The sequence below is a fragment of the Electrophorus electricus genome, chromosome 13, assembly GCF_041902795.1.
Source record: "Electrophorus electricus isolate QZ-2024a chromosome 13, ASM4190279v1, whole genome shotgun sequence".
Lineage (NCBI taxonomy): Eukaryota > Metazoa > Chordata > Actinopteri > Gymnotiformes > Gymnotidae > Electrophorus > Electrophorus electricus.
Window position 1 is genome coordinate 13,667,378 of NC_137509.1, and position 15,450 is coordinate 13,682,827.

A 15,450-nucleotide genomic window follows, 5' to 3' on the forward strand; every position below is an offset into this window, starting at 1 on the left:
GTGAGCAACAACAACAACAACAACAACAACAACAACAACAATCACCCACAATCTCCCACTGCCACAGGATTTCTCATGTCAGCCGTGTCAAAGGGACAACTATAAAGACAGACCGATCGTGAGGATCTTTAATCGTGATGATTTCCCGGGGACAAACTAGAATTTCTACTTGAAATAAACATGGAACAAATTTGTATAAATTCGTCTACCATTGAGTGTCAGCTTCTAGAAAACATTTTATAACTGTACATTAGAGCATGCAAAGATTAGCTAGTGTTTTATCCGCCACATCACGTCATAGTGAATACCCTACTGTTCCTTCAAATAGAGTTTATAGTACAGTGTATATATATATATATATATATATATATATATATATATATATATATATATATATATATATAATATTACACACACACACACACAGTGGAGAGACAGTAGGAACACTGTGTGCTGTTACCTGTGTAAAGATGTTCTGTGGAGTATGTGTATTTGTGTGTGTGTGTTGTGTGGAGCTGTTGTGGGGTGCAAGGAGAATTTAAGAGAAATCTGAAGGATTACACATCACATTGTATTCCTATAACCTGTGACCTATAACCAAAATCTGGATTCAAAAGAGTGTAGTGGCAGTTATCAGTCTCAAATTAATTAAAAAAACAAGCAAAATACAAAATGCATAATTTTATTTGCACCATTGTCATCCAATTATGCTTTTACAATGTAAAAAATAATCCAACACATGAATTCCTCAAAAAAGGAAACACAACCCCATACAACTGAAAAACTAAATCACACATGTTTAATATTCACTCCATAACTACACCATTTTTCATTATTCTCTCATCTCTCCATCCTCTTCCTCTTCTTCTACTCCTCGTATATACAAAACATTGTTACACCTGGAAAACAGACAAGTAAACAGTAATTTTAATGAATATAGCTTTTGGAAAAGTCAAAAATAAATGATTTGTTGTGTAAGCATAGAATGGCAAAAACCAAGGGATGAATATACTTTGCCTTAATTACAAACTATCCAGCAAGACACGCATACCAACAACTACAGCATTAAGTACAATGTAAATACACTCTCCACACACTTTAGTAACACCTTGTAGCTGTACAGGTTAATAGCAGTTATTGTTAGCCATCCTCTAGCCTTTCTAGACATGGAAATGTAAAGATCCCTGGAACATTCAGGGTCTGATAAGCTCAACATCCTAACCATATAACCATGGTGAGAATAGTCTATCACACAATATACAGTCAGCAATGTTCCAGAGTTCAAAAATGTACCAGCGATCAAGAGGGTAGCTCACCAAGTTTGGAATTTGCAGATGGGCTTGTAGTTTGTAGCCCATCTTCAGGTAGCTGGTAAGTGCACATCAAACCCAGTTTATGACACAATGCTGTAATGCATTGTGCCAGAGGCTTCCAGTTTGGTGGGTATGTGATCAAGGTGACATGGCAGAATACAGCCCAAAATGTAAGTCTACATGCTGGGCAGGCATCTGTGTGGTGCAACATTTGAATGTACTCTTACCTGATCAGCACTTCCCCAAGGTGACCCGCCAAAGCTCCGTCAACATATTCCTCTGTGTTGGCCAGCTGGGCATGGCGCGCAAGAGAGGGAAAGAGCAAGTTAGGATTCATGGATCTGATGCCTCTTTGGTTTCATAATCTAAGTAAAAGGTGGCATGCACTTTGTTAGGAAAAAAAAAAAGCTGCTGTGTATTTTTAAAGCCTTTTTGTTCATTTTATAGTGTATGTAAATTTATTTAGCGATTACTGCACATGCTGGGGCATCAGTTTATCTGTACATTTACTAAAACAGGTGAAGAGAGCAATATTTGTGGTTTGCACCACTTTTTGGAATATTCACACAGATGGTAGCATATCAGTAAATGGCAGTAAACAGTATAACAACAACAACAACAACAACAATAATAATAATAACCAAATCATAACAGTAGGCCCATACAAGTTTCTGCTAATATTTGATATGTTGATTATGACAACATGCCAATAATTTTGTGGTACTAAAATACTAGACTACTCAGGGGGTACTGCGTTTGCTGCATATAAAAACTTAAGTAATTTGTCATTATAACAATTTTTAGATGCAGCACTAATGGCAATAGCTACTCATCTCCTATTTATCTCCTATTTAATCATTTATTTCTCAGACATGGCTGAGGAATAAATGATTAAATAGTATAAGTTCAGAGAAAGAAATAGCTAGCTAGCGTTATCATTACAATACCTGCATGTTCATGTAGCCATCCACCGAAACCAAGTAACCCTTGTATTCCATACCCCATTTCAGCTTCACCATCACAGGTTTTCCTGTCAGACCGTTCAAGAACGGCTTTGGATTCAGTGGCAAACTCTGAAAAAAGACATTGGGTGTTTTAGCAGAAGGGTAGCTAACCTTTACGTTACCACCAACGTGAGTGCCAACTAGTTACTCACCTAACAACTGTTACATTTAGCGGTTATAGATTTCAGAAATCTAACTGGAACTAAGCCAACAAAAATGAGCAAGAGTCGATATACTTGTTAAATACAGAAAACGCAGGAGTTAAATCATATAATTTAATGTCTCGTGTGATTAGTACGAAATCAGTTGACGGTCAGCAACGACAATCTTACGTTTGTTAGCTAATTAGCCATAAAGCTAAAGAGCTAACCGACCTGTCGACATACTAATGAATGAAAACTTCTTCACATCCGCCTAATGAATCAAGCCGCGCATTGAGAAAAAAAGGGTTTAATCCAAACTCACCATGCCTGAGAAGCAAAAAGAGTTTTCAAAACCGATACAAAATTGCTTACTGGAAAAAACATATATTTCTGAAGCACACTCGCACGCCTTGCCGCCAGGAAAAGGAAGGACAACGAGTGACCTTTGAACTCAACTCGTGGAGAGAGTCCAGGACAGCAGCCTCTGCTGTCCTGGAGTAATCATGCGTGTCACCGTTCTCGTTGTAGTTTTACTTTTCATTTTATGATGCACAGAGGGCGCCATAACTCGAAATACTGGCTGTAACGTATTTACCGTGTGTTGGAGTGAGTAGTCAAACTTAATCAGGCCACATTTCTGAGTGATTCAGGTTTAAACTAGTTGTTGCGCAGATTCATTCATTTGCGCAACACTCGTGATGTCCTGCAAAGACAAATGGTTATTGTTATAGAGTACCTCGGAGCTGCTGGACTTAGCCTGTTGTTGGCATGCCCAGATTACCTCAACCACAGATATCTGATTCAAAAGTATTAACACACAAGACTACAAAACCACCAACTGATAAATGTAAATTATAAGTATAAATTATATATGTGTGATTATGATATGCACATTGGCAGATATTTTAGCATATAGCCTTGCGTTTTAGCTTCTTGTATGGCTACACACGTAGGCCAACGAGTGGTGCTGTTATTTCATTTTAATACGTTTTTCCTGCAGTAAACTAGCCTCTTTAAATCAACATATGCCCTACCCTGAGGTTGGATTCTCTTTCATTACTGTTAAATAATCAGCGTGATTTCTAGGAGTAATCTCTGATGCTTGAAAAATACAGGCCCTTACACTCCCATGAATCACAATTTATCATCAAAGCCATGTACTCTCATTTGAAGCTTTCTAAACTTTGTAAAGAATATGGGAGATTTGATCAAAGCTTGGCTATAGTCTGTACCAGTACACCCAACCTGGGCAACAACAACAAAATCAATGGCAGAAGCATATCATTGTCATCTTCCCCACAGAAATTAAGTGGAACTCCCCTACAAATAGGAGCGCTAGTGGTCTTGATAGGGATTACCCCAGGAAGAGCTGCCTCAGTGTTTGTAGATCCCCCAGAAAGCTCCCACATATCTACCCAACTAAGATGATGAAAACAATATGTGTAAGAAATATTTTCAAATGCACTTTGTTTGCTCAAATAAGTTACCTGATACCTGATTTCTTTCACTTGGCCATTCAGAAATTGTAGGAGATTTGGGAGCAAGCAAAAAAAAAAAGAGATAATTTATAGTGCAAGACCAGACTGAATTGAAAATGTAATCTAATAGATAATCCATGTACATTTGTGAATAATCTATATACATTTCCCAATTCTGTGCATGGCGTTCCAGTGCACGTTTTTTACCTGCTCTAACGCGCCCCTTTTAAAGCACATGAATAGCTTGTAATTTAGTCTAGCTGATGAGTTGAGTTAAGTGAACTGAGAGCAAGGGGAACATTAAAATAAGTAGTGCAGGGGTCACTCAAGGCTAAGACACCCACTCATGAAGCTAAAAAATTAGTTTAGGCTATATGGCATGATAAAGAAAATAAAATCGTTGATCTAAGATAAAATCCTACGTAGACTGGAAAAGCAAATAAAATACATGTTTAAAAACTTCACTTGTGAAGGAGGTAGGCCTGTGACCTAACAACGCAGGACACTTTTAAAACCTTTCATGAGGAATTCATTTATGAAGCTGGGGGCAGTCTGTAAATCCACACTAAGAGATTATGAGCGGAACTCTTTTGCCAAGCCGCATTCCAGACAATCAATCAGAAAATATTCAGTGAATGCCCTGTCTTTTGTTTTGGCCCCTGTTTCAGCCTCTTTTCCATGCTTCTTGCCTTCCTCCTGCCTACTCTATCAACCTGCTCTGCCACCCTTTGACACCGACACCAAACACTGGCTTGCCCAGAAGAACATTTGAAATGTAACCACTTGATATTATCTGATAAGATACTAAATTGGAAGACCACGGGGCTGCAGTTAATGGAGCCTAATTCTGTTCCTGTCAATAATTTACACTGGTGTCATGCCCCCGTATGTTTTAACAGGCAGGATGCGCGCTTGCGCACACATACTTGCACAAACTCAAGTTTGCGCAGAACGCTCCTTTAAATCTGAGCAGAAAATATTCAGAGACCGGGAGGAGCCAAAGTTACAGTCCTATCACTCACAAATATTGCAAAGGTTTCAACTCCAGCGCACAGCTACACTGGGGCAACCCCACGGGACGCATCTAAAGGAGAACGCGACCTCACTGACAGGAAAGTGACATGGGACGACAGCAGTAGAAAATTTGCGTTGCTTGCTCAGGACTGCAGACAAATGGCGTTGTCGCGCGAGATTTCTGTGCCTTTTTGGTTGAATGATTTCTCTTCGTTATAACTGGAAATCACCTCGCTTTTGCAACCTTCTTGCACCTGGCCGACCCACGCTAATGAAATCGTGCTTCTACTTGCCGTTTGAGGCACTCTGGCGCAATATCGGACCCTTTTGATTATTTTTGACAAGATAACGTATTTTGGTCATCCAGTGATAATTTGACAAGTCTTTTCAAAAGAAGACAGTTTTGCTTTGGTTTGAGAGCTTGACGATGAGAGTAATGGATAGATGGATATTGTTTTTTGCAGTCGTCTGCAGTAGTCCCCACTTAGCGCGTTCAGGTCAGTGTTTTGCGCTCTCAAGCGCGTGAAATGTGTTCCCGCACGCTGCAGCGCGGTGCAAGTGCGATCAAAACAAGGACAGAAAAAAAATAGACACAAAGAAAGGGAATTTGATCCTGATATGTGCAAGAGTATACATTCGTAAGATATGTTCGTCGCTGTTGTGCCTTAGTTGTGTTACCACACATGCACCACTGCTACGTGCGGACACTGATGTGATACCGTATGTTTGTGTGCCTTAGGCTGTGAAAATCGAGTGTGTAACCCTCGTATGGGTAACCTGGCGGTGGGCCGGAACCTGCGCACCGAAACTCAGTGTGGCTCCTCTTCACCCGAGTATGCCTGTAGCTATGACGACAGCAGTTGCACGGCGAGGTGCGAGGTGTGCGACGCCACAGTGGAGGAGAAAGCTCATCCGCCCACATCTATGACAGACTCGCCCTTCACCAGGTCGCCAACGTGGTGGCAGTCAGCTCCAGGCATTGTCAGGGAGGCTCTGCAGCTGGACCTGGAAGAGGAGTTCTACTTCACCCACCTAATTATCATATTCCGCTCGGCCCGCCCTGCTGCCATGGAGCTCGAGCGTTCGCGGGATTTCGGCCGCACGTGGAACAGGCTGCAGCTGTACGCCCGCAATTGCAGCGGCATGTTCGGGGTGGAGGACGGCCGCCAGTGCACACAGAAGTACTCTTCAGCACAGCCTTGCAGCGGCGGAGAGGTGGCAGTGTGTGCGCCCCAACACACACACACACACACACACACGTGTGTGTGTGTGTGTATATATATATATATATATATATATATATATATATATATATATATACACACACATACACATATACATACATATATATATATATATATACACATATATATATACACACACACACACACATATATACATATATATATATATATATATATATATATATATATGTATGTGTGTGTGTGTGTGTGTGTGTATATATATATATATATATATATATATATATATAGACAAACATACTTACACACCCAGCACAAATTCTGAATCCTATATCCTCATGTGCTATGTGTGAGGATCCTGTATCCTCACATGTATTTCATGTGTCTGTGTTGGGGGTGTTGTATCTCCAGGTCATATATCGTGCTCTCTTACCCTGGCAAACCCTGGAACCCTACAGCTCTGAGGCTCACACCCGCCTCGGCATCACTAACTTGCGAGTGCGCCTGCTGCAGGCGCAGCAGTGCCCATGCGGGCTCAAGGAGCACGGTGCCGCCCTTGTCTCAGTGCCCTACGCCATATACGACCTCATCCTGAAGGGAGCCTGCCTTTGCCACGGCCACGCGGATCAGTGTGTGCCCGCCGCTAGCTACAGTCTCGTGCCCCATCTCGGTTATCGTGTGGTGAGTGGGGGAGATTACATGTTGGTATGTGTGCAGGTGGACTGAGTTGGGCACTTGGAATTTTTTTTGTTGCCCAAGACATCTCAATGAGTCTAGTCACTCACTGACGGGGGATATTTATCAGTTTGAATCTCTGAAATACAGATATAAGACCTGGCTGGATGTTTGATAGGAAGTAATGATGTCTTGACCTGTTTTATGGCATTGTTTATTATGTAAAAAGCTACACATGATATAAACCTGCCAATCTCTTCCTCTAAGTGCTGGTACTATATATGCCTGCCTGCTTCCCTTTCTGTTCATCTCATGCCATTGCTATTGCATTGTGAGAAACAGATTACCTACGTGGTATAGTGCTTTGATTTGTAGTGTGCCCCTCTCTTTGGGAACATTACTGTAACCCCAAACTCTTGATAGCAGGGCTTAGATCAGAGAAGAGATACCGAGACAGGAGACAGGAAGCGGGGGAGGACTGGTGAGACGCAGAGGACAACGTAAATGACTCTGCCGTGCACCACTATTCCTAATCCACTACCCCCATTGTTTAGCTGTCTGTAATCAGACAGCAGCAACTGCAATCAGTGGTGTGCGTACACACACACACACACACACACACGCACACATATAAACACTTTGGCCAAGGGAGTGTCACCCTGTTTGATCCAGCAGTCCAGACATAACACACACACACACACACACGCACGCATGTTTAATTGAGCAGGGAGTTTGAGCATCACATTTTCATCCATGTGATGATGATGATTATAGCCATGTGAAAGTGACTGAGATGCCAGTTGTTTAAAACCCAGCTACTCTCCCTCTCTTGCTTTACTCTCAATTTCCTGTTTCCCTCACTGGCCCAGTTTGCTTTGTTCATAGATGACTTTATGTGCCAGTCAACAGACAGTCTGCTAGATTTGGACAGGGAAGATGAAGTCGTAGAGCATTACTAGGTAGAATGGTCGAATGGAGTGATCTGATCATGGTTTTGTATTTCTTACTTGGATGGACCACCTTGGGAACTTGCAGAATGTTTAGAAGCAGGGAAATGGATGTCTAAGATGAGAGAAAGAAAAGGCCTGTGTAAGTAGTGGAGTAAGTAGTTTTGGCCTGAGTAGGGTATGAAAACAGCCAAAGTTGTTGGTTATGGCTAAGTGCGACCTGACCTTGTTTGACTTGCTGGAAGGAATTTACTCATGTTTGACATGTCTCATCTCTAAACATGCATATCTTAATATGCTCTTTGCAGTTAGGTGAGGGCTTCTTCCAAAGAAAACTCTTAAATTAAAGCTAATGTGATGTATTACGTCTCTGCTTTTCAGGTGCACGGCAAGTGTGTGTGTCAGCATCATACAGCAGGTGACCACTGTGAAAGATGTCATCCTTTCTTTAATGAACAACCCTGGAAACCAGCCAGCGGCCTAACTGGGGAAGCTCACCAGTGTTCTAGTTAGTTATATGCTGTCTGTCTCCTTCAGTAGCTTAACAGTGATTCACCTCTCTTTGCACCAAAGAACTTGTTCTTTGTCTGCACGATACTAAATGATGCCGTCTTTATTCACAATGCAGCTGTGGTCACTTACTGCGTGTGTGCGTGCAGAGTGCAAGTGTAACGGGCACGCAGAGAGCTGCCATTTCGACATGAGCGCGTGGCTTCGCTCTGGTCGGCGTAGCGGGGGTGTGTGTCACTGCCTGCACCACACGGAGGGTCAGCACTGCCAGCGCTGCCAGAGGGGCTTCTACAGACATCCCCAAAGACCACAGAGTGACGCCAGCTCCTGCACATGTAGGACACAGCCACAACTCACTAACACACACCTTCATACCTTTAGAAGCTGTTGACTTTAATGTGATTCAAAGCGATATGGCTGTCAGGGTGTGTGTCAGGGTGTGTTTTGTATGAAAATGTACTTTTGGATGATGAATGCTGAATGTGTCAGTATATCTCACTCAGATGCTGGGAGCTGTAAGCATTTTTTGGCTTTTTTCTTCTTTTGTTCTCCTCTGATCTCCCTTAAAAAAAACAAAACCTCATCCAGTGCAGCATGTGTGCGTGCAGGTGAATGTGTTTAAATATTTATTTATGAAGTTTGGCCAGGATGGTGTCAAAGTTCAGGAACTGTGCATTTTTTGCTAAATACATTAGAGACACACATACACACACACACACACACACACACACACACTTCCAGCTCGGAATGCTGATGGCTCTTATAACGAGCTGAGACATGCAGAATAACAAGAGCACTGCTGGGCCTGTGTGTGTGTGCGTGTGCGTGTGCATATGCATGGTTGTGTGTATGCAGACAGATGAATCATCACATACATTGACACACCTCATGCAGTACCTGACTTCATAAAGCATCATTCTCAACTGGACAGAGCTCTGTTTTTTTCTGTTTGTGTTTATATATTTGGAGTTGTATTTTGCAAATGGAAAAACAGCTGTTTTGAGCCTATATGTATCCAAGTCCTAACCTGGGCTCTCACTTTGCTTTGATATAATTTAGTACAAAAGTTCTATTAGACTGACAAACTCCTCCAAAATCAGCACTATAAGAACACAATCATTTCCTGTACTGTATGCTGCATTGTTAAGACCAGGCTTATAATGGAATGGTGTTGCTCTTGGTCTTCTCTTAGTTACTGCTTTGCCTCTAATAAAGCAGCATACAATCAAGGGCATTTTCCTAAATTAATAACTGAAAATGGAAATAACCATAGGATTATATTCATAGGACCGATTGGCTCTTGTATGGCCAGAATGGCTGTGGAAGTGGAAGAAATTTGCAGTGTTTAGTAATAAAAAAAATAAATAAATCTTTACTGGCATTAGTGATAGAAACCCTGGGAAGCAAGCTAGATTCTAACATCACCTACAGGCAAGATGCTGTGTGGGTTTTTAGTAAATAAATGAAATAGACCTACCTAAAATAGTGTTCAGGGTTTTAGCAAATAAGTAATTTCAGTTACATTCTGAATCCAGTTCCCACTTTTTTTTTTCTCCCAAAGATGCTTTTCTTAGTCTTGTTGACAAGGATCTGGACTTTTTTTCCATACACATTTAAAACTGCTGTAGTCAAGCAACTATTCAAAACGCATAATCTAAATTCTGAGATGTTAAGCAGTTTTAGGCTGTTTTCAGAAAGGAAAAGAGAGGATACTTTTAATGTAGTTAACTTTTTCATGTTTACATTTTTTCATTTAGAAAGTAATTTTAGTTGATATATTTTGTAGTGCAGTTTTTTAGAGCAGATTATAGTACAGAAACAGTGCTACCTAAAATAGTAACCTTAAAGTTGCTAACAAGAGCAATGTGTTAGTTTATACATTTATTTGTAGATTTGGATATTGTAGATCACAACCTGTACCTAAATAGAATAAAGTGGACAGATTTTACTGGAATTGTCTAAAAGTAATATCACCAGATATGTATGTGGAAGACAATATGTTGTCAGGCATGGTGACCAGTATAACATAGATTTTTTTATTATTTTATTGCTTTCAGAAAAGCTGTGTCAAAGTTATGCAGCAACTTGTTATTTAAGATACTTGTGAACTTTCGAATGTACCATCAGTCAGACAAACAAGGTGCCTGTCTTATGATTTTATGCTGTGGAAGTCCTGGCCCTAAGGAGGATTATGAGGAATTTTAAGTTGCAGCTCAAATTACACATATTTAGTTTCACTTTTCCACTTTAATTCTGTTTTCATTTGTTTATTCCTTCATTATCATCTTTATAACTTATTTTTCCAAATTAATGTCATTTATACTTTAATTTAATTTGTTCTTCTACTTTTTATTTGTTACCTCTTTAAGTCATTCTTTTCTACAATTCCATTTTCTTAGAGTTCCACTACAAAGCAATTTTTTACATGACTACACCTTTTGGTCATAACATTGGCTGGGACATAAACAACAAAGCTACTACTAGAATATATCTCACACTACATGCTGTGTTGTGTATATGTATTTTTTCTCTTGTTTACCTGTAGCTTGTTTATGCCACCCAGTTGGCACTGTGAACTGCAACTCTACTAACGGTCACTGTCTCTGCAAACCGGGTGTGGCTGACCCGTACTGTGACCAGTGCATGCTGGGATACTGGGCTTTCGGTGACTATGGCTGTACACCCTGCAACTGTGCAGGCAGTTGTGATCCTCATACTGGAGACTGTATGACCAGGTTAGTATCTGTTGGCCAGTGTTTATGAACAACATACAATATTTTTGTATGGGTATGACAGTTAACCTAATAATGCATTTTTAACATGGAGAAAATTGTTGTGTCTGTGTATAGGTCAGATACCTACCAGAACAACACCCTGTTTCGAGTGGAAGAACTATTCTCTGTGCTAACCTTTCCAGGTAAGGAATATGACTGGCATCTTATTTTTATAACACTTTTTGTTTGTTTTAATATGTGCTGAATGTCATATCTGAATTTTCATTGTCTTGGCAACAAATATAAGCTGAAATTCAGTGTGATAATTGCTGTTTTATTTTTCTTTGAAGACAAGTGTGTATGTAAACCACATTCCCTTGGAAACAGCAAAGTCTTCTGCACTATGAAATATTCGTATGGTTAGTACCAGACCTTTCAGGCTGACACACATTCATTGCAGGACAGACATACACACTTCCTATGTTTGTGTTATAATGCTTGGTGTGTTATTTTCCAAACCAGCAAATATGCTGGTCTTTGCTGATTCAGTGAGAGGAAGTGTGGCTTCAGATCTCCCTTTTTTGGTTAGAGATTATGATGTTTCTGGATATTTCAGGAATTTACAATACAGAATGACTCAATCTTGTGACAAAGACAAAGTTATTTAATGCAGTAATGGCCTCCAACTGCATTAATCTTAAATTGAACCTTTCTTTATGACATGCAAACATAATTAACATTGTTGTTCGCTTGTGCTTAAATCCAATGTGTGTGTCTGTAGCTCTGAAGGTGAGGGTTCTAGCAGCACACGATAAGGGCTCTCACGCGGAGGTAGATGTGAAGGTTTTGAAGGTCCTGTGGAGCAGGTCTGCCCTCAGGCTCACGCAAGGAAACCTCACTCTTTATCCAGAGTCGTGGACCTCCAGAGGTTGCACCTGCCCTGTCCTGTACCCAGGTGATCTTAAATATGCACCCGCAGCCACAGGGGGATGTGTGAAGATGGGGATGTGTGAAGATGGAATTATTCAAACAGTCTGCTGGATCTGTGCCTGAATCTGTGCCCTACTTTGCTGTAGGGGTGGAGTATCTTGTGGCTGGGCACGAGGACGTGAGGAGAGGTCGGCTCCTGGTCAACATGAAGAGCTTAGTGAAGCCCTGGAGAACCAGCCTCAGTCACAGAGTACTTCAGCTCCTTAAAACGAAATGCGTCTGAGAGTGTGAGGGAGAATGTGAGGGTGAGTGAGTCTGAGAGACAGTGTGTGTGTGTGTGTGTGTGTGTGTGTGTGTGTGTGTGTGTGTGTGTGAATGAGTGAGAGAATCCTTGAAAAAAAGTGTGAATGAGAGTAGCCAGGCAAAGTAAATTAAAACGCCAGTATCCCGTTGTACAGAATGTATGTCTGCACTATGTACATAATATACATATGAAATTTTAGATCTCTTGCTAAACACTTGTATATATTAAGCATTTTGTACATATGAAGACGAGATTAAAATATATTTTGGAAAAAAAAAAATTAAAACCTAAAATGCTTCATGGCTTAATGTAGTAAGCTTAATGTAGTAAATGATAAAGCATTGCCTTAATCTTAAATACCAATGTTTATGAAATTACTTAGAGATTGTTTTGCTTTGTTTTTTCCTAAATAAATTAATCCATCTGGAAGTTTGTTTCCATATCTTTTACATATTGTACCATAATATTATTTAGGGACCTGTGTGTGTAAATAATATGATTGAGAGCAGATTCCCATTTTGGAGTATGGCTAACCACGAATGTGAACACAATGTTAAACTTTGCCGAATTACATCGAATGTGCTAATCAAATGTTGATACATTTTAAAAACTTTTCTTGTCCACGTAAATTGGCTCAAAAACAAGTTAAACATGTTTGATGCAAGCGACCTTGGACCCGATAAAGGCGTTAAATAAAACTAATAATAACAACAACAACAAAGATAATATTATTGCTATTGATGTTGCTGCTGTTGTTGCTATGTGGTTCTATCTTTCTGTTTGTGGATATATGAAAGTTGCAAACGCCCTATGGGGAAATGCAGCTGTGTTGGAGGAAAATAAAAGCGGCCCGATTATTTTTCTGTCGCCCCATAGCCTTTGTTGTGTATAAATTCTGCGTAGGCCTAAATTTGATATCCAAACAAACAAAATAAGACAATAAGTTGAAATATTCTAAATAACTAGCTTATTGTCGAACTCAGGGCAATCTCCGCCTACTAACGTACTGGTTTCCATGCTTTGTGAAGTGAGGAGCCTCTCGCTGCAACCCGCAAGGCGACTTGAAGATCTAAGCCGGCTCAGAGCCCACCCAGCCCTCTCGGTACGACAGAAGCTAGTTGACGCTGAAATCTTTTAAGCCGTTTTTGCCGTACCAAGCAATACCACAAGATGTCACTTCAAGACTGACGTATAAAAATGTCAACGTCAAAATGTGAATTACACTCTACCCTACGAAAAAACGTCAATCCCCCAAATATTGTATCTTTGTTAGCTTTGCAATATTATTAAACCAATGGTAAATAATTTTAAGTTAGGTTAGGTTTAGGTTAAACAGTTTTACATTTGACGAGTATGTAATCTCAGGATATGCTCGGGGCAAACTCGGTGACCCAACTAAAACCTTAAACTGCAGACTCACAGCGTTCCTCGTGTGTATGTCTCTGACGCCTTATCCTTCAATCTGGCAACCTTCACGTCAGAGGTGGAGTGAAAAGGTTCGTGTCTTTCGCGACGCCGCGCTGGTCGCCACATCTGTCAGAATCGCACCTGGGCTTGCGGCATGGCTCGGAATTCAGCTCGAAATTGATGGAATTGTTAAGTGTCTGAAGAAAAAAAAATGTCTGAAGTGCGAAAATTTACCAAAAGGCTGAGCAAACCCGGAACAGCGGCGGAGCTCAGGCAGAGCGTATCGGAGGCTGTACGGACGTCTATTGCTGTGGTTAGTGACCTTAATGTTCACGTTTGCTGTAACTTAAAAATATCTCGTATAATCCCTCTGCTTGTACATGCATACTCCAACATATAAACGATACCTAGCTAATTATCTCATATATATATATATATATATATATATATAAAAATGTGTGTGTGTAGAATATTTGTTGTATTTAATCTTTGTCGGCGCTTGCCTCATTCTTGACACATGCAAACTAGCTCAGCCACAATTTCCCGTTTACCATCCCGGCATTCGGCTAACTGATGCTGCGATTATGTTAACATAACGTTAGAAAAATACCCTCTTGGCAGCATCTGGTATACAGTTCTGCTCATCGGCCCTATTTGATTAATTTCCGTGTAATGGAATTGTGGTATAGCGTCACGAAGATTAAGGGAATTGGGTGCTAGTCGTTTTAATCCTCCACTAGGTGAAGACCACATGGACCATTTGTAGTGGTTCCTTTGTGTGCGGAAGAAATTGACTGTGCGTTTTTTCTTTACTTTTGCTTCTTCCTTTTCCTCTCTTTTCAAGCCAGAGGCATCTCTCTAGTTGAGCATCCCCACTTAAAGCCATTTGCTTGGATAAGGATTGCATGACGTTTCCTTATGCATAAATGCTGTATGAACACTCCTAAGGCAGACGAGGTGCATCTAATCAGTGCTTGTACTATTACATCCGTTAGCTAACGATGCTGTAGGCAAAGTACTGAGGAAATGGTTGCAGCCAGTGGCTTCAGCCTGCTGAAGAAGTTGTGAACTCATTCTCCGTCGCGTCCTATTTGCTGGCAAACAGTAGGGAATCGTTGTCAAGGCGCAGAGAAACAACCGGTGCTCTGTGCAGGTCGCGGGTCCTGCGCAATTCCCGAGGGCTGTGCTCCCTTTGATTCACTACAGCATTTATACTGTTTTTTGTTTGTTTGTTTGTTTGTTTTGTTTTTCTGTGTTGCAGCCTTGCATGCTTAAGTTTTGGCCATGTTTAGATTTGAGTTTACATTTTCGGAAAAAGGCACACATGTTCTATCGTACCTAAATGGAAACTTTGAACATTTCATAATTTAGGCATATACATAATCTAAAGTATTTTAATATTCTGTAATAAATCTGATTTAAAGCAATGTTCACAAATTCAATAAGACAACAAACTATCTCTGTCTACCTTGTTCTTGCGTGTTTGTACTCCATATGTAAGCCTACAGATTTCATTTAAAGTGAAGGTAAGCAGGGCTTCACACTTACAAACACCCTTTTGGTTCACTGAAATGCCATGATGCTTTAGCACAGCTGGGCAAGTGTGTTTTATACACAATGGCCTGACACGTATCAAATGTAGCTCTCATGAAAAGACCAACATCTGGGAAAGCAGTTATCCTTTTTCTTGAGGCATACCTGTTTGTGCATGTCACACTTTCCTCCTACAGATTTGTCACAGAATTTAAGTGGTTGGCATATTTTGGCTCACAGTCTGGGCGCACTTTTTGGATACGGAAGTAAAGGCAC

The 15,450-nt window shown here is 40.6% G+C and overlaps 3 protein-coding genes across 13 annotated transcripts in view; 2 read left to right on the top strand and 1 right to left on the bottom strand.

Annotated features, from left to right (window-relative positions):
• Positions 1 to 666: 666 nt before the first annotated feature.
• On the bottom strand, positions 667 to 2,920 carry snrpf (small nuclear ribonucleoprotein polypeptide F). Its single transcript, XM_027021790.3, has 4 exons — positions 2,783 to 2,920; positions 2,261 to 2,386; positions 1,541 to 1,605; positions 667 to 899 (listed from the first exon to the last, which is right to left on the bottom strand). The coding sequence occupies exons 1-4, from the start codon at positions 2,783 to 2,785 to the stop codon at positions 833 to 835; spliced, it is 261 nt and encodes an 86-aa protein (XP_026877591.1). The 5' UTR covers positions 2,786 to 2,920; the 3' UTR covers positions 667 to 832.
• Positions 2,921 to 4,868: 1,948 nt separating this feature from the next.
• ntn4 (netrin 4) lies at positions 4,869 to 13,093 on the top strand. Of its 2 annotated transcripts, none has more exons than XM_027021801.3 (10): positions 4,869 to 5,449; positions 5,692 to 6,167; positions 6,566 to 6,835; positions 8,158 to 8,284; positions 8,436 to 8,621; positions 10,832 to 11,021; positions 11,136 to 11,203; positions 11,351 to 11,419; positions 11,782 to 11,955; positions 12,077 to 13,093. In XM_027021801.3, the coding sequence occupies exons 1-10, from the start codon at positions 5,380 to 5,382 to the stop codon at positions 12,211 to 12,213; spliced, it is 1,767 nt and encodes a 588-aa protein (XP_026877602.3). In that variant the 5' UTR covers positions 4,869 to 5,379; the 3' UTR covers positions 12,214 to 13,093. The 2 variants fall into 2 exon arrangements, with proteins under 2 accessions (XP_026877602.3, XP_081551185.1); XM_081695059.1 differs by having other exon boundaries at positions 10,850 to 11,021.
• A 586-nt stretch (positions 13,094 to 13,679) lies between these two features.
• The window catches only part of dock11 (dedicator of cytokinesis 11), a 51,031-nt gene continuing 49,260 nt past the window's right edge, over positions 13,680 to 15,450 (top strand). For 5 of the 10 annotated variants that reach the window (XM_035536656.2, XM_035536658.2, XM_081694452.1 and 2 more), the window contains exon 1: positions 13,683 to 13,954. In XM_035536656.2, the coding sequence (XP_035392549.1) occupies positions 13,853 to 13,954 (102 nt within the window). In that variant the 5' untranslated portion in view covers positions 13,683 to 13,852. Of the gene's footprint in view, positions 13,955 to 15,450 lie in introns of all 10 variants that reach the window. The other 5 variants (XM_081694451.1, XM_081694454.1, XM_081694453.1 and 2 more) reach the window with 2 other exon arrangements.

What these genes read in the sequence shown, in the direction of transcription:
- snrpf (XM_027021790.3), bottom strand. An exon ending in ATGGCTACATGAACATGCAG is followed by an intron (nt 1,606 to 2,260) that starts GTATTGTAATGA and finishes CGCCATGCCCAG; the next exon opens with CTGGCCAACACAGAGGAATA. An exon ending in CTTGGGGAAGTGCTGATCAG is followed by an intron (nt 900 to 1,540) that starts GTAAGAGTACAT and finishes TCTGTTTTCCAG; the next exon opens with GTGTAACAATGTTTTGTATA.
- ntn4 (XM_027021801.3), top strand. Translation starts at nt 5,380, where the DNA reads ATGAGAGTAATGGATAGATGGATATTGTTTTTTGCAGTCGTCTGCAGT. An exon ending in ACTGGAGACTGTATGACCAG is followed by an intron (nt 11,022 to 11,135) that starts GTTAGTATCTGT and finishes GTCTGTGTATAG; the next exon opens with GTCAGATACCTACCAGAACA. An exon ending in CTCTGTGCTAACCTTTCCAG is followed by an intron (nt 11,204 to 11,350) that starts GTAAGGAATATG and finishes TTTTCTTTGAAG; the next exon opens with ACAAGTGTGTATGTAAACCA.